Below are 24,896 nucleotides of genomic sequence, written 5' to 3' on the forward strand. Positions count from 1 at the left end.
ACCTGAACAGTACAAAGCAAAGCTAGACTCCTCCGTGCTCAAACTGTACTGCCATTGTCTTGAAGTCCACAGCTGACTTTAAATAGATAGTTAACCACTCCAGAACAATTGGACTTGAATTGATAAACGTGAAACGCAAAAAAACATTGTAAAAACACCACAAGTAACCAAAATGTTTTCAAAACATCTAAAATGTTTCGGTACAATCTAAAACGCGACGAAAAAATTAAATGCTTTGAAAGTATTACATTTTTAAGTACGAAAACAATACATTTTCTTCTACAAAATAACAACGAACAGATATTTTAAAATAAAATATACAGAAATAACCTAAATATTCTCTTCAAAGGAGAAACAGTACATTTAGAAACCTTGTATCAAATCTTACCTTAAAATTGTCTAAGTAATGGCTGAGCTGATCACATTGCATCACAGAAGAAGTCGAGGATCCGTACCAAGCCACGTGTGCTTGTGGAGCGTGCGTGCCAGACGTCGTCATAGTTAAAATTTTGCCGGGCCACCAAGGAAAACCGTGCACTTTGCCCCAAACGACGTCGCCCACTAACAGACGTACTCCTGCAATATGATCACAAATCGTCAATAACAAAGGAAGACAATATTAAACTCGTGGTTAAATACAGAATAAAGTGTGAAGGTCCACATTAAATCCCCCATAGTGTGGTACATCCTAGTCAATCAAGGAAAATCTGCAATTGTCTTCATGCAAGAGGTAATAACAAGTTACATCACTAAATACAGTAAACGGATAAATACATATATCAATAAACTTGCAAAATAAGTGTTTCACAACAATAATAATCGAAGTACTACAACAAAATTGAGTTGAACCGCGAAGATAAAATAAGTGTCAGCAAAAAGTAAATTATTGAGGAGGAACATGAGTGCATGTTGTACTGCTTATTTTTTAGCATTTCTGACGGCAATCATGCCTATTCTGTATCTCATTTCGATGGCAGAAGTAAGGAAAATCGAATAGAAGTGGCCAAATCGAATAGAAATAGGCAAAATCGGTATTCCATAACTCCCTCGGAATCTCTACAATCGGAATACTGAATAGAAATGACTTCGACAACATTTACCCTGTCGAAATTAGATTTCGATAATCGGAATTGTGCTTGACGCAAGCGCATTGTATTTTGTTTTGACGTTTATATTTTATATCGACTAAAAATAGTTTATTACTACTTATTTACAATTATTTACAGTATTTTTACCTTTTGTATCTGCTTAATTTTTTAGCCTGTGGTGTTATTTACTTAGGAAATTGTATATTTAATTTAGTCATGTTGTACGAGTATCTATGCATTGAACCTAACCCCATTTTCTCTGGCATCTGAATCTGAATGCTGAATGTTTGCCAGTCACAGTTTACAGTGTTGTCATACTTTTTTGGTTTATTTCTTGTACAATTTCAATCAATGGCATAATGTACAAGAATAGATTGCACAAGACCGTTTAAAATATAAAGATAAATTTATAGCGTTGATTGATAAATATATTATACCAGTTTACATGTAGTTTTATCAATCAACGCTTATAGAAAATAAAATAATTATAGAAAAGACGCCTTTTTGGGAAAAGTAGTTTATCAGTTATTTTAGCTGGAATCAAATCTTAAGATTGTGTATTATTAGTAATATTTTACATCATACATCTTATCATCATTTATTTATCTTTTTTTATTTATCAGTTTATCTACTTTTTATAACGATTTTAATTAACTTTGATTTAAAACCATTTATCATCTTTTGAGCTTTTTGTGTAGAATATTTACATATTTTTAATAGAATGCAATTGTGTATAATGTGATAGTATGAAAAATTGAAGATATGGCAACGGTATCGTATTTCAAATTTAGAACCAGTAACAAGCAGGCCACAGAACACTAATTTCGCTTGACAATGCGGGGTTGCCACCCCCTCCTGACCACGTGAAATAGAAATTGCCGTTTTCGATTTATCTTGATTTCGATGTGAGTTACAGAATGCCAATCCAAACACGAAAATGACGCGATAGATATCAAACATTCCGATTTAAGGTAATTACGATTCGACTTGGTCATTTCTATTCGAATTGTTAAAAGTTACAGAATAGGGCTGATTTACAGTGTTATTTGTTGTTGGTAGCTGGAATCGAAAAACATCACGTGATAGCAGAGGTGTAACCCGGATGACCCTAAGGAGAAGTGGTTACAACTACTTGATGGTCTCTGGGGGGGTATGAAATAGTAATGGTGTTAAGTGTATATAGACTATAGACCTCAAAGTACATCCAAATGGGGGGTTATAACCCCCAAAACCCCCCTGGTTACGCCTAGGCGTGATAGCCGGACAAAAAAAGTTAGGAAAAAACGAGTAGCTGGCAACAGTGCTCAAAAGACCTACTTATTGGTAACTCCAGGTCGCAATTCAACTCATCTTTGTCGTACAGCACATAGGTTAAAACGTTTTAAATCAGGTGTTAGTTAGTGATGGAAAGATTTATATATACAGAGTTGATCACAAGCCTGAAAAGGCCTAATTATCTCTTAAAATGGATGATCCAAATAGTAAGACTGAGATTTCAAATTTGATGTTTGCAATGTTGCCAGATTTACGTCATACACGTTCGTATATGACGATACATGTTTCATTTAATGCCGTGTTGACTTGTTGGGCATGTCTAGATCTACCCCAGACGGGATAAGTATATTCCCCTGCTGAAAGACATAAGGCATCAGCTATTGACCTGTGGGTTTGCACTCCATTTGCTCCCTACAAGTTTTCGGAGGTTGTTTCTCGTAGTAACAACATTTTGTCTTGTACTCTAACAGTGGAATTTTGACAGATGTATCCCTGTTTTTGTATAAGAGATAAGTAGGCGTCCACTTGTATATATAATTCTTAGTAGATTAGTGGAATTTTAGTGGTTTATTTACTCGTTAGATACTGTATCTTACATTTTTGATCTTACCGTCTGCCCCCACGGCGCTCGATACGGAATGGGTGTTGATTCTTAACATGAGCGGAGGATTATTCGGTGGGGGAAAGTTGGGCATTGTCTCGTTTTGTTCGTCCGAACTGGACATGTCTTCGTTTTTATCCGACGACGTACTGGATGTGTAAGTATTGTTTAGACGCTTCAAATTGATGGACAGTTTTTGAGTGATGTACTGTTCTTTGGAGTCGTCTTGCGTCGAGCTTACCTTAAAACAAAACAGACGAGTCATTTACTGGAACGGAAAAGAAAGTTTATTAGATCGCTTCATTCTAAAATTAGTCTACAGTACAATTGTACACAAATATCCGGAACCGCGAAGGTCACTCAGGTAGCAAATCAAGGAGAGGCGACTTCAGTTGAACGCGTTGGTGCACAATAGTCGAGGAAATGAAGCTGAAAAAATGGCAAAACCTCGCAATTTTTTCGTCCATTATCGATTTGTACAAAAATTTGGGATTAGGCTCATTACACCCTCTAGTTGATTTTCTATATTGAGCCGTTGTACGCTTTTGATTTTTTAAGGGTGAAAACTACCCCTAATTGTAAAAAATTATAAAATAATATTTTAAATTTTAATATTGCCAACATTTGGTTCTTATTAGTTACATAATGATTGTTTTATGCTTTAAGATATACTATCATAATATTTCAACCCTTAAAACCACCCTTGTTGGAGCTGTATATAAAAAATTATCTCATCCTAAAAGAATAATTTTGGCTTGCATCGATTTACATAAAAATTTGGGATTAGGATCATATCACCCTGTACTTCATATTCTATATCATGCTTAAGGGCGTTGATTATTTTTAGGGGTGTAAACTACTCCTTATTGTCAAAAATTATATAAAAACATTATAAACTTTAATATGGGTAAAATTTGGTTTTGATTGGTTAAATAATGATTGTTTTATACTTTAGGACAGGGGTCTCCAAACTACGGCCCGCAGACAGATTTTGTCCGGCCCGCGGAGACATACTTGAAAACTCCTTAATATTTTTTATAGCAAATAAAATGTTTGTGATAAGTTGGATAAAGAAACACAGAATGGTAATGAGTAAAGACATGTATAATTTATGCAGTAAATTTAACTTCAGCATATAATAACTAACAAATTATTGAAATGAATCCAACTAACATTTTATACATTGTAAGTAATGAACAACACATACCTTATAACAAACATGACATATGAAATGCTAATGAGATGTATGTAATTGAGATTTTCCACCGACAATAGTTTGTAGTTGTGGACTAATTTTACTTGTACCAATTATTAAAAGAGATTTAAGATGCTCGTCAGTTAATTTAGATCTGTATACATTTTTTGTGTACTTCATTTTGGAGAAGGTTTTCTCACACAAATAAGTAGTACCAAAAACGGAAAACAGCCCACGAGCAAATTTATGCAAATTATCAAATTGTGTCAGTGGAAGACTCTTATAAAATTCCAACAAAGATGAGTTTTCATATTTGTTCTTAATTATATCACTGCACTGAAGATCAATCATTTCCATTTGAAGTTCCGGGGCTAGGGTTTCAATGTCAGCATCAAAAGGATTCTGAAAAATCTTAATTTGATTCGCAATGGCATCAAAGTCCGAGAAACGAGTATCAAAATTTATCTTCAAAGCACTCAAAGTTTCGATTGCAAAATCGATAGGAAACTCAGTCTCAGTAGTGTGGATGAATATTTCACATGTTTTAAAATGTGAAAAACATTTACTTCGTAGTTGTGATTGAAACAGTATCAATTTCATCCGGAATGACTTGATATTAGTGTATAAATCAGGAAGATGCTGGTTTTCTCCTTGCAATCTCAAATTCAGTTCGTTCACATGTTTTGTCAAATCAACATAGAATGCTAACTTCCATAGCCATGCGTTGTTTTGTAATTCAGTAAGAGGGCGGTGCTTTTCATTCAAAAAAATTTCGATCACTGCTCGAAGTTCAAAAAAGCGCTGAAGGACTTTCCCACAACTAAGCCAGCGTACGGCAGTATGATACTCTGAGTATGAACTCTGCAATAAATTGTCGGAATTGTCGGTGATTCAGCCCAAAAGATCTGATGAAATTAACAGTTGATATGTCTGGTTTCAGAACGTCAGACATATCCAAACATTTTCCGCACAAAGACTGTTGATGAATGATACAATGTAAGACTAATGGTTTTGAGCCGCCGTCATTTTCTACAGCCTTTGACACAAGAGCGACCACTCCTTTATCTTTCCCACTCATGTTTTTGCCTCCATCAGTTGTAATACATTTCAAGTTTTTCCATCGAAGGTTCTTTTTATTAATGGCCATTTCAACTCCTTTAAAAATATCGATACCAGTAGTTGTGCCATGAATACTATACATATCAAGAAGTTCTTCGTGCACTTCATAGCTTTTATCTACTCCTCTAATATAAATCAACACCTGAGCAGTATCTGACACATCCGTTGACTCATCCAAGGCCAAAGAAAACCACTCAACATGTCCATTTTTGTCGAACAGTTGAGAGGATATATTTTCAGCGATGTTTTGTACCCTTCGAGCCACAGTGTTTGCTGACATACTGACAGTTTTTAATAAATTTACCTTTTCAGGGCACATTTCTTCGACTACTGCAATTATGCATTCCTTGATCATTTCTCCATCGGTGAATGGTTTTCCACGTTTTGCAATTTCAAGAGCCACACGAAAGCTGGCACGAGTTGCCGCCTCTTGTTCAGTTTTGACTTTTGTAAATAAAGATTGCTGCGATTTCAATCCGCACTTCAAAGCTTCGAATTTTTCTGTCCGCACAATTCCTGTATATTTTGAGTAATTTTGAGAATGTTTTGTTTCATAATGACGTTTCATGTTATATTCTTTGAGAACGGCTATGCTTTCATTGCAAATCAAACATAGCGCCTTGTTACTGGACTCAATTACGAAATACTGAATGTTCCACTGATCTTTGAATTTTCTGCATTCACTATCAATTTTTCGCTTCTTTTCCATTCTACTAAATCACACACAAAAGCAACAATTCAAATCAAATCAAAATACTGTTACACGCACAAACTTGTTTTAAGGAGGTACGCCCTATTTTATTTCACAACAGTTTCATAGGAACTGACTTGTAGTTACGCCACTATTGTCATCGCCAGCTAACTTGGCGGAGCGCACAAACCCAAAATTGCTTACTGGCTTAGGTGGGGTCTTTAGTCTCCTCCCAGTTATCAGGGGCGTAACACTTAAGTGATTTGCGGCTATTATTTTTCAGACTTCTTATTATTTCGGATAGTTAAGTGTCTTTGTGACAATTTCTAACGATGGCGTTGAAAAATAGTAGAAAGAATAATTATGTTATTAGTGGACAATCTCGGGAGAGATTGGAGATTTCCACTGGTGGAAATATTTTGTTTGTTTATGTCTACCTTGTATTAAATTAAAATATATCAAAAATAGGTGAATATTTGACATACTTAATAATGTTGACAGCTTACCACACTTACAAAAAATTAAATTATTCGTTATTTTACGGGAAAAAATTAAATACAGGAAAATTAATAATATGCAGTGTTGCCATCTTGGCCCTCGGAACTTACAGGAGTAATCAGTATGGCCCTAAGGCTGGAAAGTTTGGAGACCCCTGCTTTAGGATATAATATCATAATATTTCAACCCTTAAAAACCACCCTTAATAACATTACAGTTTTTATAAGTAGATATTTTAATAAATCTATACAGAAAAAAAAGTAGAATTAAAGAATTACAAAAACATTTATTTACACAAAAATACGAATTTACAAATATGTACAAAACAAATACAAATAGTTTTTTAGTCATCTTCCAGTATACGAAACGGTTCTGTGGTATTCTGCATACATTGAAAATTATCCATAAGCGGACTATCCGAATTTTTCGAAAAAAAAAAAAATTCGTTTTATAAACATACCCCCTTCATTTTTGGCGATAAAGTTTTTTCAAAAATGACTTTGTAGGATTTTTGAATAGTTGTAAGACTGTGTAAACTAAATTCCGTAAGATCCCTTAATTTTTACTTAGGGTGGGTTTAAAGGGCTCGAATAAGGGGTTGTTTGCTCGTAAATAGAGGTTTTAAACAGCTACATCTCGCTAACTGTTCACTGTGATGAAAATCTATGCACAAGGGAATTTTAGTTATTAAAAAATCTACAATTTAGTAGTCCATCATTTTTTTCGTATCTCCAGTATTTTCAGAGAAATTTTGAAGTAAAAGGTGAAAAATGGGAAATTACAAAAATTTAATTTTTCTTTAAACTCCAATTTTTCCAAAAATTAGGCCTTTTAAATAGGTCAAACTTCTTGGGTGTATTGATAATACAAATATAAAAGGAATTACAGAAAGATGAAGAACAATTTTTAATTAGGAGGGTGGTTAGGGGGTTCTTTTCACTGATTTTTTTCATAGAGAAAAGCAGGTATTACCGATATTTTTTTGAACATAAGTCGCTTAATTGTCAGGCTAGATACTTTTTATTATTATTTTTTGAAAGACCTAACTGCATACTTGAAAAAAGATTATTTAAGTTTTCCTCGAAAAATGCAAAGTTTTTTAGTTATTTTACTTTGAATATTTCAAATTATGCATTTGACGAAAAAAGCTAACTTTTAACATGCCGTATCTCGGTTTGTATTGGTCTTAAAGATATTACAGAAAAATAATTTGGTTTGTGTTACTAAAAGATACAATTTTGATATCTACAGTTTTTTTGATTAAATGCATATTTTTCGAGGTACATATTCTCAAAAAACCCTCTAAAAAGTCGATTTTTTCATCGAAAATCTGTTACTTTCAAGCGCCAATAACTCGGAAAATATTAGTTTTACGAAGAAAATGTAAAAAACATTTTTTTCTTAGAATTACTTTTTACATCGATTTACATGGTTAAAATGTAATAAAAAATTCTCGCTCCCGAGATGGGGTGGCAACCACCCCCAAGGTTTTAGCGTACAGCGGCATGATATAGAAAATGATCCTTGGACTATTCCCTACTTTCTGTGAAAATTTCAAGTAAATCCATGCTGGACGAAAAAATTGGAAGCCAAAATGCTTCATTTCCTCGACTAAAGGAGTAAACATCTATTTAAAATGCACTGTACACTAAATCAGTAGTTTTGCGACATTGTCAGATAAAATCGTCGAATAGTTGTTTATTTATGATACATTTAGTACACTGACGGGCAAAAAAATTTAGGTCACTAGATGAATTATACACGTTTGATGCCTCGAATTTCCTAAACCTGTTATCCGATTTGAGTGATTTTTGTAGTATGTTATAGCTTTATTATTTAAGAATCTCAATGTGTTAATATTGTTGCAAGACAGCAAGACAGGTAAATGTCATCTTATACCGGGTGTAACAATCATACTGTGTTTTTTCCTTAAAGTTCGGAACACTCTGGAATGTTATAGCATAGATAAAAATATTGAAATTAAAACTCAATTGTAGCATTAGGCTTTCTTAACATTTTCTTTTTAGATTCATTTGCTTATGTTGGATAATAAAAAAGTTAGGTACAGTGGAACCCCGATAAGTCGGCCCCCGATAACCCGGAACTCCGGCTAACCCGGACTGATTTTTATCAGACAAACATTTCAACAATAAAAATGTATTGCTGTTACAGAATCTCGTGAACCTAATTCATTCATTTGGTGACGTCAATATACGAACGAAACGATTGAATCCGACATTACTGAAAATATCAGGGTGCAGATGGGACCCTGTCGCGCAATTCGCAGCAAATAAAATAGTCGTATGTTTTTTGCTTCATTTTATTTCGGTTATACATACGCATTTTCAAGGTTCACGAGGTTTTGTACCAACTCTATGTAATATAATATTTGAGAGATAATGGAACCGGATTGAACTACATATACCATAGTAAAAATGACTCATCATGGCACACCACATTCATTGTGGTGTTATCGAAAACAGGCACCTGTATTATCCTTTATTTATTTGAAACTTTCTTAGCATTGTTTAGAAAAGACTATTAAAATTCTTTTTTTAACAATGGTCTTAGTTATCATTGTTATTAAATAACATAACATCAGAGAGGGTATTGTGTGTACTAAGTCGTATTGTTCGCTTCGGTTTTGTAATCGTTCGTAAATTTATTCAGATTTTGTGTTTGCGTGTCTTTTGTCTATAAGGGCAACAAAACGTAAAAATGTTGTAGTGACAATGGAAAAGAAACTAGAAGCATTAAGTAGAATTGATAAAGGTCAATCTTGCAGCATTAAATTATGGTGTCGGTACATCTACAGTATCGGATTGGAAGAAAAATAGAACTAAAATCGAAGAATTTTTTTTCAAAATGATAACAAAAGACAGTTTGAACAATCGGTGCAAAGCTAATAAAGCTAAGAATGAGACATTTGACGACGCTTTGTATGTGTGGTTTTGTGTGGAATGCAAACGTGGTTTACCAGTGTCTGTGTGACAATTATAACGGAGTTTATCTGTAAGCATACCATATTTTATTAATTTTTACCATTTTCTCCGGCTAACCCGGATTTTCGATAACCCAGATCGGCCGCGGTCTCAATTAATCCGAGTTAACGGGGTTCCACTGTACTTTAACAATTAGCCACATCAATAGTTCTTCATCAATACAAGGTGTTTCTAAATAAGAACGACAAACTTTAAGGGGCAATTCTGCATGAAAAAATAATGACCGTTTGCTTTATAAACATATGTCCACAAATAAGCATTTAGGTTTTAAGAGCTAGTTATTGCATTTTTTAACATACAATTAGGAATTTTATATTCACCAATGCCGTGCATACATGATGTATCTAAAATATTTATACCCGTATGCACGCGAATGGTGAATATAAAATTCTTATCTGTATGTCAAAAAATGCGCAATAACTACCTCTTAAAACCTACCAAATTTCGTTTGCATATCTCAAACGGATTTATAGCAACAAATAAACTGTCAGTTTGTAAGAAAAATTCAACATCCCGTATCTCGAAAACGAATTTGCTTTATCTTTATAAAGCAAATAGTCATTTTTTTTCATGTAAAATTACCCCATAACGCTTGTCGCACTTATTTAGAAACACCCTGTATTAATGAAGAAAGTTGCTAGTTGTTGTTAAAGTACCTAACTTTTTTATTATCCAACATATGCAAATGAATCAAAAAAGAAAATGTTAAGAAAGTCTAAGGCTACAATTGAGTTTTAATTTCAACATTTTATCTATTATAATATTCCACAGAGTGTTCCGAACTTTGAGGAAAAAACACAGTATGATTGTTACACCCGGTATAAAATGACATTTACCTGTCTAGCAACAATATTAATACATTGAGATTCTTAAATAATAAAGCTATAAGATACTAAAAAAATCACTCAAATCGAACAACAGGTTTAGGAAATTCGAGGCTTCAAAACATTTCAGAAACATTTGGATAAATTTAAAGAAAGTTGCTAATGTTTGAGGGCACGCTAAGATACTTCAGGATAGCCTAGATTGTTTCAGTATGTCCTCGAATATTTCAATAAACTCTAGAGGAATTTATGACAATCTGTAATATTTCGGGAGAGCCTAGAGCGTCATTTGGACCTAGAGGATTTCAGAACAATTTGGAATACTTTACTGATTCTGTTACCATTTCAGGACCAGCTTTAAAACGTAAAAACAGCCTGAAGTAATTGATGGATTCGACTGTTACTTGATAGAAGTTCATTTTATCTAACAATAAAACACTGAATACGTTTGTTTTCTATACTTCCACAAAATTTATTACAACTATTTGACTACAGCTGTTTCGGCAGAATAGCTTTCTCAAGGGATTTAGATTACTATGGGTTTGCCTTTTTAAAGTCTTTAACTGAAGAGGTTGAGGAGTGGGGAGCTGTTTGTCTAGAGTTGGTCATTCAGAATTATATCTGTATTTTTTAATTTATTAATTTCCATAGATTCTAATAAAGATAGTTTAAGGCCTTTATTTTGAATATGCAGAATTTGAAACTGTTCATTAAAAGAATGATTATGATCTAGAAGGTGAAGTGCGTATGTTGAAGTGTCTGTTTTTCAATTGTTGAAAGCCCTTTTGTGTTCTGCCATCCCTTTGTCAAAGGTTCTGCCAGTTTGACCGATGTAAGTTTTCGGACAGTCAAAACAAGTTACTTTGTAAACACCACTCTGTAGTTGTTTTCTCTTTCGGCTCTTATTGTTCTTAATATATTTGCTTTAGTTGTTGTTAGTTCTGAAAGCTGGTGTTATTCCTTTCTTTTTTTATGTATCTGGCTATTTTTGTTGTTATCTTGTTGTTATCTCTCTATGTGATAGAGCAGAAGGTACTGGCTTCTTCCTGTGGTGGTGGATAGACTAATTTCAGGGCTTTCTTATGGAGTTTTTGGTTTAAAATTTTATTAATTGTTTTTCATTATAACCATTGTTTACTGCTATTTGTTTAATGATGTTCAGTTCTATTTCGAAGTTATATTTTGACATGGGAATTTCTGTCAGTCTATGTATCATGCTATGGTAGGCTGGTAATTTGTGTTTTGTAGGATGGGATGATGAATTATGTATAGTTGTGTAAGTATGGGTAGGTTTATGATATACGGAGAACTCATGTTTGTTGTGTAGTCTGGTAATGGTTACATCTAGAAAGTTTATGAACTTATTCTGTTCTGATCCTATTGTAAACTCAATATTACTATGAAGTGAATTAATGTATGATAGAAATTGGTCAAGTTGCCTGTTAGTTCCTGTAAAGCATACTAGTATATCATCCACGTATCTCCACCAATATAAGAACTGTTTAAAATACGGGATGTTTAGAAATTGTTGTTTCAAGCTGGTTCATAAATATATCTGACAGCAATGGGCTTATTATGGGTAATCCTCTAAGCTCATTGCTATCAGATATATTTATGAACGAGCTTGAAACAACAATTTCTAAACATCCCGTATTTAAACAGTTGTTATATTGGTGGAGATACGAGGATGATATACTAGTATGCTTTACAGGAACTAACAGGCAACTTGACCAATTTCTATCTTACATTAATTCACTTCATAGTAATATTGAGTTTACAATAGAAACAGAACAGAATAAGTCCATAAACTTTCTAGATGTAACAATTACCAGACTACCAACAAACATGAGTTCTCCGTATATCATAAACCTACCCATACTGACACAACTATACATAATTCATAATCCCATCCTACACAACACAAATTAGCAGCCTACCATAGCATGATACATAGACTGACAGAAATTCCCGTGTCAAAATATAACTTCGAAATAGAACTGAACATCATTAAACAAATAGCAGTAAACAATGGCTATAATGAACAAACAATTAATAAAATTTTAAACCAAAAACTCCATATGCAAGCCCCGAAATTAGTATATCCACCAGCACAGAAAGAACCCAGTACCTTCTGCTCTATCACATATACTGGCAAGATAACAACAAAAATAGCCAGATACATAAAAAAGAAAGGAATAACACCAGCTTTCAGAACTAACAACAACTAAAGCAAATATATTAAGAACAATAAGAGCCGAAAGAGAAAACAACTACAGAGTGGTGTTTACAAAGTAACTTGTGGTGACTGTCCGAAAACTTACATCGGTCAAACTGGCAGAACCTTTGACAAACGGACAGCAGAACACAAAAGGGCTTTCAACAATTGAAAAACAGACACTTCAACATACGCACTTCACCTTCTAGATCATAATCATTCTTCTAATGAACAGTTTCAAATTCTGCATATTTTAAATAAAAGCCTTAAGCTATCTGTATTAGAATCGATGGAAATTAATAAATTAAAAAATACAGATATAATTCTGAATAACCAACTCGAGACAAACAGCTCCCCACTCCTCAACTTCTTCAGTTAGACTTTAAAAAGACAAACCCATAGTAATCTAAATCACTTGAGAAAGGCACTCTGCCGAAACAGCTGTAGTCACATATAGAAAACAAACGTTTACAGCCTGACGTGTTTCAGAAATGTGCTGAAATATTCCAAGGCCTTTTGGATAACTTTAGTCAAAGCGCTAATATCTGAGGCACCCCTTAAAAATTTCAAGGTAACCTGGAATGTTTAAGATTATTTGTGCTGGAATGTTACAGGTGGCTCTAGAGAAGCCTATAGTACTCCAAGATTGTCTGGAATGTTTCAGAAATTTCACGGAATGGTTTAGCGTGGACTAGAAGACTTCGTAAAAAATAAGTTATTTTTATAGCTAATAAAGCCAATAAAACATAAAAGAAAACAAAAAAAAAACTTAACGGTCGATGAAAGAGTCTCTAAAACCTAAATCACTTAATAAAAATAAAAAAAGTCTAACAACTTACTTCTCCCTCTTTATGTTTTCGATCTTTTTCCTCCTTGTGCTTCTTTTTATGTTTCATTTTATGTTTTCTCCTTCTCGGTAGGTTCATGTCGTACGTTGTGCACATGTAACGGGGCGAGCCGTTCCCTAGGCCTTGTCTAGGAGACGCCGAGCCTATGGTATATCTAGGAGAACCTCCACCAAGGTAGAGTGGCGATCCGCCTAGCAGAACCTTTCTTCGCGCTTCTTTCTTGGCTTTTTTTAGTGCTCTGAAGAAGACAATGTTTCAGACATCGCAAAATTTATAAAAAATTATCATACAGATCTTTAGTAAATCGCATTTCAGGTTTGGATCGTGTTGTTTTCAATGCGCGGTTATTAGTTCAGAGAAATGAGGAAAAAATATCCTGTTGGTGACACAATCCCCTCCAGGCCGAAACCAAATTTTTTGAGTAGTATGGACATCTATAATAATAACCTACAGTCGGAAAAATGAAAGAATACCCATGAACGAACATATAAAACACGCTCTATTTTCCTGTCCTGTTTCTGTGTCACCGTGTCACACACAAAATTGGCCAGCGCAAGTACATGTAATAATTATTATTACATGTACTTGCGCTGGCCAATGTTTTGTATGACACGGTGACAGGAAAATACAGCGTGTTTTATATGTTCGTTCATTATATACAGTCGGAAAAATGAAAGAATACCCCTGAACGAACATATAAAACACGCTGTATTTTCCTGTCACCGTGTCACAAAGAAAATTGCCCAGCGCAAGTACATGTAATAATAATTATTACATGTACTTGCGCTGGCCAATTTTTTGTATGACACGGTGACAGGAAAATACAGCGTGTTTTATATGTTCGTTCATGGGTATTCTTTCATTTTTCCTACTGTATATAACATGTAATACATGTACATGTAATAATAATTATTATTACATGTACTTGCGCTGGCCAATGTTTTGTATGACACGGTGACAGGAAAATACAGCGTGTTTTATATGTTCGTTCATGGGTATTCTTTCATTTTTCCTACTGTATATGTTTCCTGCAGCCGATTTTGATGATATACATAGTTATAAACAAATGAAGATCAAACACGGCAAATTTTCGCTTTTTTCGTATATTACCAAAAAGTTAAACATTTTAAACGAGAGTAAAAAACTCATAAATCGTATAAAAAAAGAATGTGTGTGTACTTTGTACGCACGTAAGAAGTTATACTTCTATTATATGATTTAAACGAAATTAATATACTTTTTATTTATATTTTGTTTAAATATTAAACTAATTTATACTTACTACTTCTCAAACATTTTTATTAGAACAGTGCCAAAAATTAAAATAATAAAAGAATAAAACACACACAAACACATTAAACAAGCCACAAATGATGTCTGAACATTAATTGTCAAAATTTTTTTTAACTAAATACGTATTTTCTGAAAATACAATTATATAATAAATATACTTACAATCATAAAATGTATTAAAAAAAACAAAAAAGAAAGTTTCTATTGAGACTCGAACCAGCGCTGATAAGAGCGGTTGGTATTGGAATTCATTCGCCTTCTCCGCTTAGCCACGGACACTATGTGTCATTATTTACGAAGATCGACTAACTAAACGGATTAAACTTGTGATGTTTTGAAAATTGATCAAATTATTTTAATTTTGAATTGAAATGATTTAGAATTGAAAAAATACAACAAAACATAGAGTAAAAAAACAATATATTAGGTGAATATTGATAGAAATTTTGATGGTAATCAAATTATATAAATAAAAGTATTACATGCTATGTATTTTGGCAGATCAAATAGGTAGGTTTATAGCCATGATACATTAACAATTATTACGTACCTGTTGCTTTTAAAAACTATTTAAAAGTCACTACAATATTATAAACTTTTTTGTTTCTGTCCTCACAACAATAAAACTAATATATTATACATTTGTTTACCTTTACCTTTACCTCCAAACCACAGCTGCCATATCGGATAATTTTTGACATGTCATTTGAACATCCAATCAGAACAAAGTTATAATGCGCATGCGCCGGGCTGATAGGTTTTAACATATAAAAAAATCACCCTCTATCGCCGGTAAAGAAGTATAACTTCAAAAACTTCAATATGGCGTTCGCTGAATATGTCTATTCTTATTGGTTGCTTAGAAAATTGCAAAATAAATCATAAATTTTGAGTTTTTATAAATATTCATAACTTATGTAAAAATTAACTTAGAACCTTCTTATTAAACGGAATGCTGAGACTTCTGGTGCTTAAATCATACCCTAAATTTCAAAGCAATTGGTCAAACAGCTTAAAACTTATTTAATTTGTTTATCCCAAATTAATTTTTTTGCAACATTTCTATAAGTCAGAAAATGATGAAGTTACTGTAATACTTTGGATAGTTTATGAAAGAAGAAGATTTAGACTATTAATTTAATTAAATAAAAGATAATGACAAAAATAATTCTAAATATTGCAAAATTATTTTGTAAGAACATGTGAATTAAAAAAAAAAGGTTTTTCTTTCTAAATGTGTATAAAAATTCAGTGTTTCTAAATATGAAAAAATAATTTTTCTGCGGGTAACGGTTAAAAAGTTATTCTTATTGTTTATAAATGAGCAAAAAATCGACATGTTTTTGCGAAATAATTTAACGCTGTTTAAAAGTACTTTTTGTCATTTTTTTTAAATTAAGTTAATAGTATAAATGTGCTTCTTTCATAAACTGTCCGAAATATAATACTCTAGATTGCGCCCTGTCATCTTAAAATGGGTGACGGTTGCGACAGAGATAAATAAGCCTATTTGGTCGGTAGTCTCTTTTTAATTTAAGGGGAATATCAACGACGTGACTATCCCACTTTATCGAGTAATATGTGTTGACAGTTGGAGCGGATGGTGACGAGAAATGGTCTTTGGTCTTCGGACGTGGATAATCGTGGTTCGAAACCCATACCAACTTTACCTTTTTTATTTTTATTTACTCAATATTGCGTTTAAGTATTAATTAAATCTAGCAGATAATAAATGTATGTAATATTGGAATACATAATTTGTGAACTGCATAGTAAAATAAAAGTCATTCGTTATTAATATAAATTCGTCCTTATTCGAATGATGTGAATAATGTTTGTTTTGCTTCTACTTTTTTAAAAAATTGTAACAATAGTTTCATAAATAAAAATAATGTCTAATTACTTATAATTGAATCGGTCATTTCAAAAACAGCAAAGTCCACAATTTTCAGAAACTAACTTTTTGAGAGGAATAGACTCCTTTAAGATAAACGTTGTGTGCAAAAACGACACCAATCCAGTAAAAACATTAGGAACAAAACTACAATATAACTCTGAATTTTGATGTCATCCATTTCATCCATCTTTCGACTATATAGTTAGTTTTCTTTGCTCTTCTGTAAAATTAGGAATATGTGACTCGTGTTGTTTTTGAAATGACCGATTCAATTAATAAATCGATGGTACATTATGTTGATATTAATTATTGGTAATTTTTTACGAATATTTTTAACAATTACTTTATACTAATCTACCATTAACTTATTAAAAAAATAACATTGGCTTTTATATTTTTAAAAATCTATAGGTACCTACACAGTTTTTCTTATTTGTTATATATTTCTTTGCATAGATTTATTTTAGAGATGTAATAATATCTAATAAACGCAATATTGATTAAATTAAAAATAAAAAAAGTAAAGATTGGTATGGGATTCGAACCACGATTATCCACGTCCGAAGACCAAAGACCAGTTCGCGTCGCCATCCGCTCGAACTGTCAAAATATTTAAATAACACTCGATAGAGTAGGATAGTGACGTCGTCGATACTCCCCTTGAATTAGAAAGAGACTACCGACCTAATAGGCTCATTTATCTTTGTCGCAACCGTCACCCATTTTAAGATCGCAGGGCGCAATCTAGAGTATTATATATCTATGGTCCGAAGTATTACTATAACCTCATAATTTTCTGACTTATAGTGTTGTAAAAAAATGAATTTGGGATAAAGAAATTAAATAACTTTTAAACTATTTGACCAATTGCTTTGAAATTTAAAATATGATTTAAGCACAAGAAGTCTCAGCATTCCGTGTAATAAGAAGGTTCTAACTTAATTTTTAGATAAGTTATGAACATTTATAAAATCTCAAAATTTAGGACTTATTTTGCAATTTTCTAAGCAAAAAATAAGGAAAGACATATTCAACGAACGTCATATTGAAGTTATTTATGAGTTTCTTATTCTCAAATTTGTTTAGAATGCTTCACTTTTTAGTAATAGACAAAAATGCGAAAATTTATCGTTTTTTGATCTTCATTAGTTTATAACTATGTATATCATCAAATTCGGCTGCAGGAAACATATAGGTTATTATTATAGATGTCCATACTACTCAAAAAATTTGGTTTCGGCCTGGAGGGGGATGTGTCACGAGAAAAATCTTATTTTTCTGAGGTTTGTTCCAACTCGATACAAAACCGTTCTTGAACGGTTACGAGTATGCGCAGTAACTAAAAATGTGTTACTGCGCATAATTTTTCGTTATTGCGCATGCGCGTAACGATTCAAGAACGGTTTTGTATCGAGTTGGAACAAACCTCTGGACTATATCGACATACGCAGGCGCAATCGACTTAACACACGTGTTATGTGAATGTGGCCTTGAACTTCGCTAATATTGGCTAGCTGACTTGAAAAAGGCATTATCTCGATAAATGAGCTCGAAACGCAGTGTGTGACGATGAGACAGTCCTTCTCTGGAGCTCATAGTCTCCTACGACTCTACGAGTAGTACTCGTACTCATCGAGTACTGTTCCTTCAACAACTCTGTGTTTGACTTCAAGACAAAAAGCTCGACATATCCAGAGCATTATCAGAGCGACTGTTAAAACTAAAAACTATGTCCCACGAGTATTTGGCCTTTTTATCGTTCCCACAGCGACAAATGCTAAAATTTAGTGTCAGCAAGTTGAAAAGTGACCATAGCCATTATGATATCCAACCTCCGATAGGAGAGGGAACTTTAAGAAGAAGAAGAAGTTGAAAAGACATTGATTTTTGCACATTTGTATTTAATCTATACTGTCCATTGCAATCCTGTGAACACATGTGATATTTTGTTAGTTATCGATGCAATAAAAATGGAAAAATATACAATTGTTTTAATAGAAACTGTGTCTCCTCTTGACTTTTTTAACGTCTTGAACCCGTTTTGACATATAATCAACCAGTTTTTAGTTTTTTGATACTTCCTAGTTTCGAACAGGATTACATCTTCAATCAGTTTTGTTTTTGTTTTGGAATTTTGGAATCTATTCGACGATGTCTAGGTTTAACGAATGCCCACAGATTTTCAATCGGATTAAGATCAAATGAGTTTGCTGGCCATTTAAGGCATCATATTTTTGTCCTTGAAATATTTCATCATAACTTTTAATACAGATGGCAATGCTTTGGAATACGTTTTTTTTTGTGAATAGGTGTTACTATTGGCAGTTCTTATGCCATTTGTTATTTATCATGCCTTCTGTCGTATTAAGGAAGCCGATACGGTTGTAAGAAAAGCAGCCTCAAATTTTTTGTTGCCACTAACTCTAATATACAGTGAGCACGTAAAGGTTGGAATAAATTCATTTTCTCAAAAATGGACAAATTTGGAAAAAGATCCCGAAACAGGTCAATTTTTATTTTTAAATTACGACTTTTTGGCATATATACCATACTAGTGACGTCATCTATCTGGGCGTGATGACGTCATCGATGATTTTTTTAAATAAGAATAGGGGTCGTGTGATAGCTCATTTGAAAGGTAATTCAATTCTCTACTCAGTACTATAAACATTAACATAATTATTTATACAGGGTGTCCAAAAAAAATTGTTTTGAATTAAATTTATTGGCATAAAAAGAAGAATGTATGTAATTTATTTAATTCAAAATACATTTTACTGCTCTCAGAAAACAGAAAACAAATATTTATTTGAAAAATAATCATCGCTTTTCGCTTAAATTAAATGTTTAAACTATCGAGAGGCAAGTGGGTGGCTGCATTAATATTGAATTTAAGCAAAAAACAATATTTATTTTTTAAATAAACATTATTTTTCTGTTTTCTGGGAGCAGTAAAATGTATTTTGAATTAAATAAATTACATACATTCTTCTTTTATGTCAATAAATTTAATTCAAAAAAGTTTTTTTGGACACCCTCTATAAATAAATATATTAATGTTTACACTAATGAATAGAGAATTGAATTACCTTTCAAATGAGCTATCACACGACCCCTATTCTCATTAAAAAAAATCATCGATGACGTCATCACGCCCAGATGGGGGCGTCAAGGGTATGATATATATGCCAAAAAGTCATAATTTAACAATAAAAATTGACCTGTTTCGGGATTTTTTTCAGAATCGTCTGTTCTCGAGAAAATGAATTTATTCCAACCTTTACGTGCTCACTGTATAAGTATTGTATTGGTTTTCTTTGTTCTAGAATATCCTTCTTTTGACAACAACACTTCTAGCTTAGTATTTTTTGCTCAATCGTATTGTTTCTTCATCATAGCAAAGCGTGCTACGTTTTGAAGTTTTTATTATTGGCTTGTTTTACTACTGTTTGATTTCTTCTTTGTTTTCTACCAGCTTTAATAATGGGTTCTGGTCTGATCTGATTTTATTATTTTCGATCGCGTAGACTCCCATCATTTGTAAATATTTTAAAGTTTGTTTAGCAGTAAATGGTTGACTTCAAATAGTACCGACTATAAACATCCTGGGTTAACCGATAATAGTATAAAAGGCCCGGTTTCAGGTAAAATTTAAATATGTTTGAATGTTTGTTTTTCTATAATCTTAGCAATTAAAATAGATTTAATTTATTTTAAAACTCATTTGAAAACATTAACTTCGGGTATATAAGGCAAAGCAATATATTTTACATCCGTTTTTTTTGTTTTTGTCGTCGTAATTATTGTAAATTTTGCGGATCCTTTGCTTTATTATAGGAGTACCGTCTAGTCAGTGTTAATTGTCAAAAGACCAACTCTGTCTACCTCGTTTGCTTATCGCTCCGGGCGGGTCTTAACAATGGGCCAAGTCAGATAATATTTACGACCGCACTAATTAAAGTCAACCATTTATTGGTGAATAAACTTTAAAGGTTTCTATGACTTCCTAGTAGTCTATTTTGAGCCTGATTTCATTCGTATAGTAAAAGTAACGAATTGTTTAGTAATAGAGATAATCAAAAACAACACGATCCAATCCGTATCTAGAAGCCTAGGCTCTCATTTATTATATATTTTATTTATTTTTTATTTTTACAAATTCAAAAAAGCTTTGTTTGTTAATGCTATAAAAAATTTACCCCAAAAGATAGAAGACATAAGACAGAAAGAAGTGCTGTTTTTTATAAAAACAAATCATAAACTATAAATGAGGGACTCTGCCATTTTTATTTTAAATTGGACCGCCCTATATACTATTTGGGGTGATTTAACAATGACATACATAATACTAATATGTGGGTCGCCTACAGTTTCTCAACTGTCATCAATACGCCTAACTTCACGTGGAACTTTAATACGAGAATTAAAAAAAAATATGCATTGAAATCCAGATCCCGTAATTTTGAGAAATGTGTACAAAGACATACATAATTTTTTTTGTAATTATACCTTCAATTTACCGTGCATTTCTCGTAGACTGTACCGATAAGGTAGAGTCGTGTTGAGGAACTGCAGGGCGCCCAATACTCACATATTTCGACTACAGATTCACAGATGGCGCTTCCATTAATTTTTAAAAAGGTTTTTACAATTTAGAAACGTTTTTTCTGGCCAATTTGCATCAAACAATGACTAGATGCGTAAGATATATCTATTTTCAGAATATTTTTCGATTTGTAAACGTTCAGCTCTTGAGCAGAAGCATTTTAGAGGGAATCGGTAATGTTAGGGAAAGACCATATACTGAAAGATCACCAGAAGGCAACGAGAATGAATTAGAAAACAATTCAAAAATAACTATGGAATAGGATCACAAAAAATACTGGTGCAAAGACAAAAACTGTAAAAGTTGACTGTAAATAAAACTGGAGACAACGATGATGTAAACATGATGACGAAACTAGCAGTGAAAAAGAACAATGAATCAAAAATAATAAAAAGAAAAAACAAGAATGGAAATTAAATAAAATCGAACATGATGACGAAACTAGCAGTGAAAAAGAACAATGAATCAAAAATAATAAAAAGAAAAAACAAGAATGGAAATTAAATAAAATCGAATAGTATCGAATAGAATTGGATCGAGTGGAATTAAATAAAATAAAATTTTATTAGAAATATTCACTTCTGTCGGCGCTCCTCAAGCGCCACGCTCTTTTTTTATTCTTTATTTTTACAGAGAATCATAAATGTGAAACTGTATCCACCTTTAACTACTTATAGCCCGATCAAAGAACAATCTGACCCCAAAAAAATAAAGGAAGGATGAAAATTTGGGAATAGGTAGTTGAAATTGTCTATTATTATATAAGAAAAAGTTTACAATTCTACATCCCCTCCATTTTACAAAAATGGTGAAACTTCATTTACTCAACGGTGAAAAATATACATTCAAAATCAGACCGGAATTGGATAAAATGACTAATTCAAAACAACTTTTGTTCTATGGAGTTTTTTCACTAAGTCAATACTTTTCGAGTTATTTGCCAGTGAATATGTTCATGTTTAACAAAATAAAACATGCTTTTGAACGGTTTTTCGGAGATAACTCAGAAAGTAAGTATTTTAGCGAAAAAAATATTCTTAGCAAAAATATAGCTCATAAAAAATAAAAAAAAATGGTGTATACATGAGGTCTGTAGACCCAGTAGAAGCAGAGTTGCAGCTAATGAAAAGTAGGTTTTTCTTCGTCAAATTCCAAATCGAATATTTCAATGTGAAATAACCCAAATACGAAGCACTTTTCGGGGAAAATTCATTTTAACTTTTTTAAAGTGTTTAAAAAAGGGTTTATTTTTGTTTTTTAAAAAAAATTGTAACATTAAAAGTAAGTGAATTAGGCTCAAAATACTGTTAGTCCCTTTTATTTTTTGGTAAAAAATCACGAAAATCACCCCCTAATTAGCATCACAAATAAAATTTATCATTACCACTTCAAAAGTTACTTTGTCTATGTATTATTTATATGATCTGTAAGTTTCATCGGTTCAAAGTGCTTCGTTTTGAAAAAGATGTAGTTAAAGTGGCTTGAACGAGTAACTAATCACGAGTTTAGGCAAATTTGGAACAGCCCTAGCATAACCAATTTTTGTCTAACAAGAAAACAAAAAATCAAAAATATTCAGAAAAGCAAAAGGTACATTTTATTACTCTTTGAGATTTTTGGTATTACTAATAATTTTTAAGTTAATTTCATAAACAATTCCGATTTTTTTCAAAGTAAAAGAAAATGTTTTATTTTAAACCCCATTTTTTAAAAACCGAGCACTTTAAACCAATGAAACTTATATATATAATATAAATAATACATAAATAAAGTAACTTGTGAAGCGGTAACGATTAATTTTATTTGGGAAGTCAATTAGTAGGTGATTTTCGCGATTTTTTTAGCAAAAAATAAAAAATACCAGCAATATTTTGAGAATAACTCACTTACTTTTAATGTTAGACGTGTTTTTAAAAACAAAACAAAAAACTTTTTTTAAACACTTTAAAAAAGTTGTAATGAATTTTCCCCGAAAAGAGCTCCATTTTTGGGTTATTTTAAATTGAAATATTCGATTTCGAATTTGATGAAGAAGAACCTACTTCTCATTAGCTACAACTCTGCTTCTACTGGGTCTACAGACCTCATGCTTATACCTTTTTTTTCAGATTTTTATAAATTATATTTTTGCTAAGAATATTTTTTCGCTAAAATACTTACTTTTTTAGTTATCTGCGAAAAACCGTCCAAAAACATGTTTTTTTTTTGTTAAAAAATGAACATATTCATTCGCAAATAACTCGAAAAGTATTAACTTAGTGAAAAAACTCTATAGAACAAAAGTTACTTAGAATTAGTCATATTATACAATTTTGGAATTATTTTGAACGTATAATTTTTCACACCCGAGAAAACATTTTTCACCCCGTATTTCCCAATTTTAGTAAAATGGAGGGGATGTATAATTGTAAACTTTTTCTTATATAATAATAGACAATGTCAACTACTTATTTCCAAATTTTCATCCTTCCTTTATTTTTTTTTTGAGGTTTTCGTAAAATTTTGTGTTCCCTGATCGAGCTAAATAGGACAGAGAAGAAGAGGTAGATCCCGAAGATCATGGAGGGATGAAGTGGACGAGGCCATGGAAAGACGAGACCTTAGAGATGAAGAATGGCAGAACAGAAAGAACTGGAGAGGTTGGCTGAAAGAAGGAAGGCGGCGACAGCTGTAAAAATCCTTACATAGATAGAGATAGAACATTTGTGATGTCACCACAGAATTACAGTGAATACAGTTTAGATTCATTTTAATATTGTTAGTGCAGTCACTGAAGGTGGATATGAGCTATTATGTACCTCCGATTTCGTTCAACCTCCATCGATTTGCATGAAAATTGGTGAGTGGTTAGAGGATATCTCAAGGAACAAAGGTGACATGGTGCCAACTTGCGCTTTTACCCTGGGGGTGGATGCCACCCCTCCTCGGGGGTGAAAATTATTTTATTAAAAATAACCCCACAATTCGATAGAGGGACAAATTATAAGCAAAATTTGTTATATAAAGTTATTAAGGTCAATCAAAACTTTTTGAGTTATTAAAGATTTTAATTTTTCGTGAGAAAAATGCATGTTTTTAACCGATTTTTCATAAATAACTTAAAAACTATAAGTTTCTACAAAAAGTTATTATTATCGAAATTGAGGCTAATAAAAAATCAAACAAAATCCTTACTAGGATAACCTTTCTGTATTAACTAGAAGTAAGTTATAGGTAATTGAATGCATATTTCTTTCGTCGAGTACCCAAATCTAAGTATTCAAGCTTAAATACCGGCAAAATGATGCGTTTTATAACATAAACTTAATAAACAATTGTCAAAGTTCATAGAAATATCTATCAAATAAGCCCTCGAACAAGTTGATAGCATTAAAATTTATGCACCAAAAATGTTTCAAAATGTATCTTTTAAAATTTTTTCCAAAAAATGTTATTGTTTTTTTGTAAATAACTCCGTTAATTTTTAAGATATCAGGATCACCTAAAAACTAGTTAAAATTTGACTCTAAGAGCTATTAAAAACTGTCAAAATTAGTCTTTTAAACCTCTCACTTTTTTAACAATAAAAGGTTAAATGGCCCCGGTTACATGGTTCTCGCAGCAAAATTGAAATTTTTAACGTTTCTATCTCGCTTATTTTTTACTCTATGGAAATAGTAAAATGAATAAAGCATTTAAAACAAAAAATACTAAAATTTAGTTATATATCATTTTTTACGTATAGTGAGTATTTTTGGAGTTATT

At 32.2% G+C, this 24,896-nt stretch overlaps 1 protein-coding gene and 1 long non-coding RNA gene across 3 annotated transcripts in view; both read right to left on the minus strand.

Annotated features, from left to right (window-relative positions):
• LOC126885614 (uncharacterized) overlaps positions 1-24,896 on the minus strand; it is a 177,097-nt gene that overhangs the window by 13,378 nt on the left and 138,823 nt on the right. The gene's annotated exons all lie outside the window — the stretch shown is intronic.
• The window catches only part of LOC114333935 (PWWP domain-containing protein 2A-like), a 51,978-nt gene that overhangs the window by 13,378 nt on the left and 13,704 nt on the right, over positions 1-24,896 (minus strand). The window contains exons 5-7 of one of the 2 annotated variants that reach the window (XM_050652222.1): positions 13,348-13,594; positions 2,974-3,205; positions 389-576 (exon numbers count right to left, since the gene is read on the minus strand). In XM_050652222.1, the coding sequence (XP_050508179.1) occupies positions 389-576; positions 2,974-3,205; positions 13,348-13,594 (667 nt within the window). Of the gene's footprint in view, positions 1-388; positions 577-2,959; positions 3,206-13,347; positions 13,595-24,896 lie in introns of those variants that run through there. The other variant, XM_050652223.1, reaches the window with a different exon arrangement.

This window comes from Diabrotica virgifera, chromosome 5 (assembly GCF_917563875.1).
Source record: "Diabrotica virgifera virgifera chromosome 5, PGI_DIABVI_V3a".
NCBI classification, from domain to species: Eukaryota; Metazoa; Arthropoda; class Insecta; order Coleoptera; family Chrysomelidae; genus Diabrotica; species Diabrotica virgifera.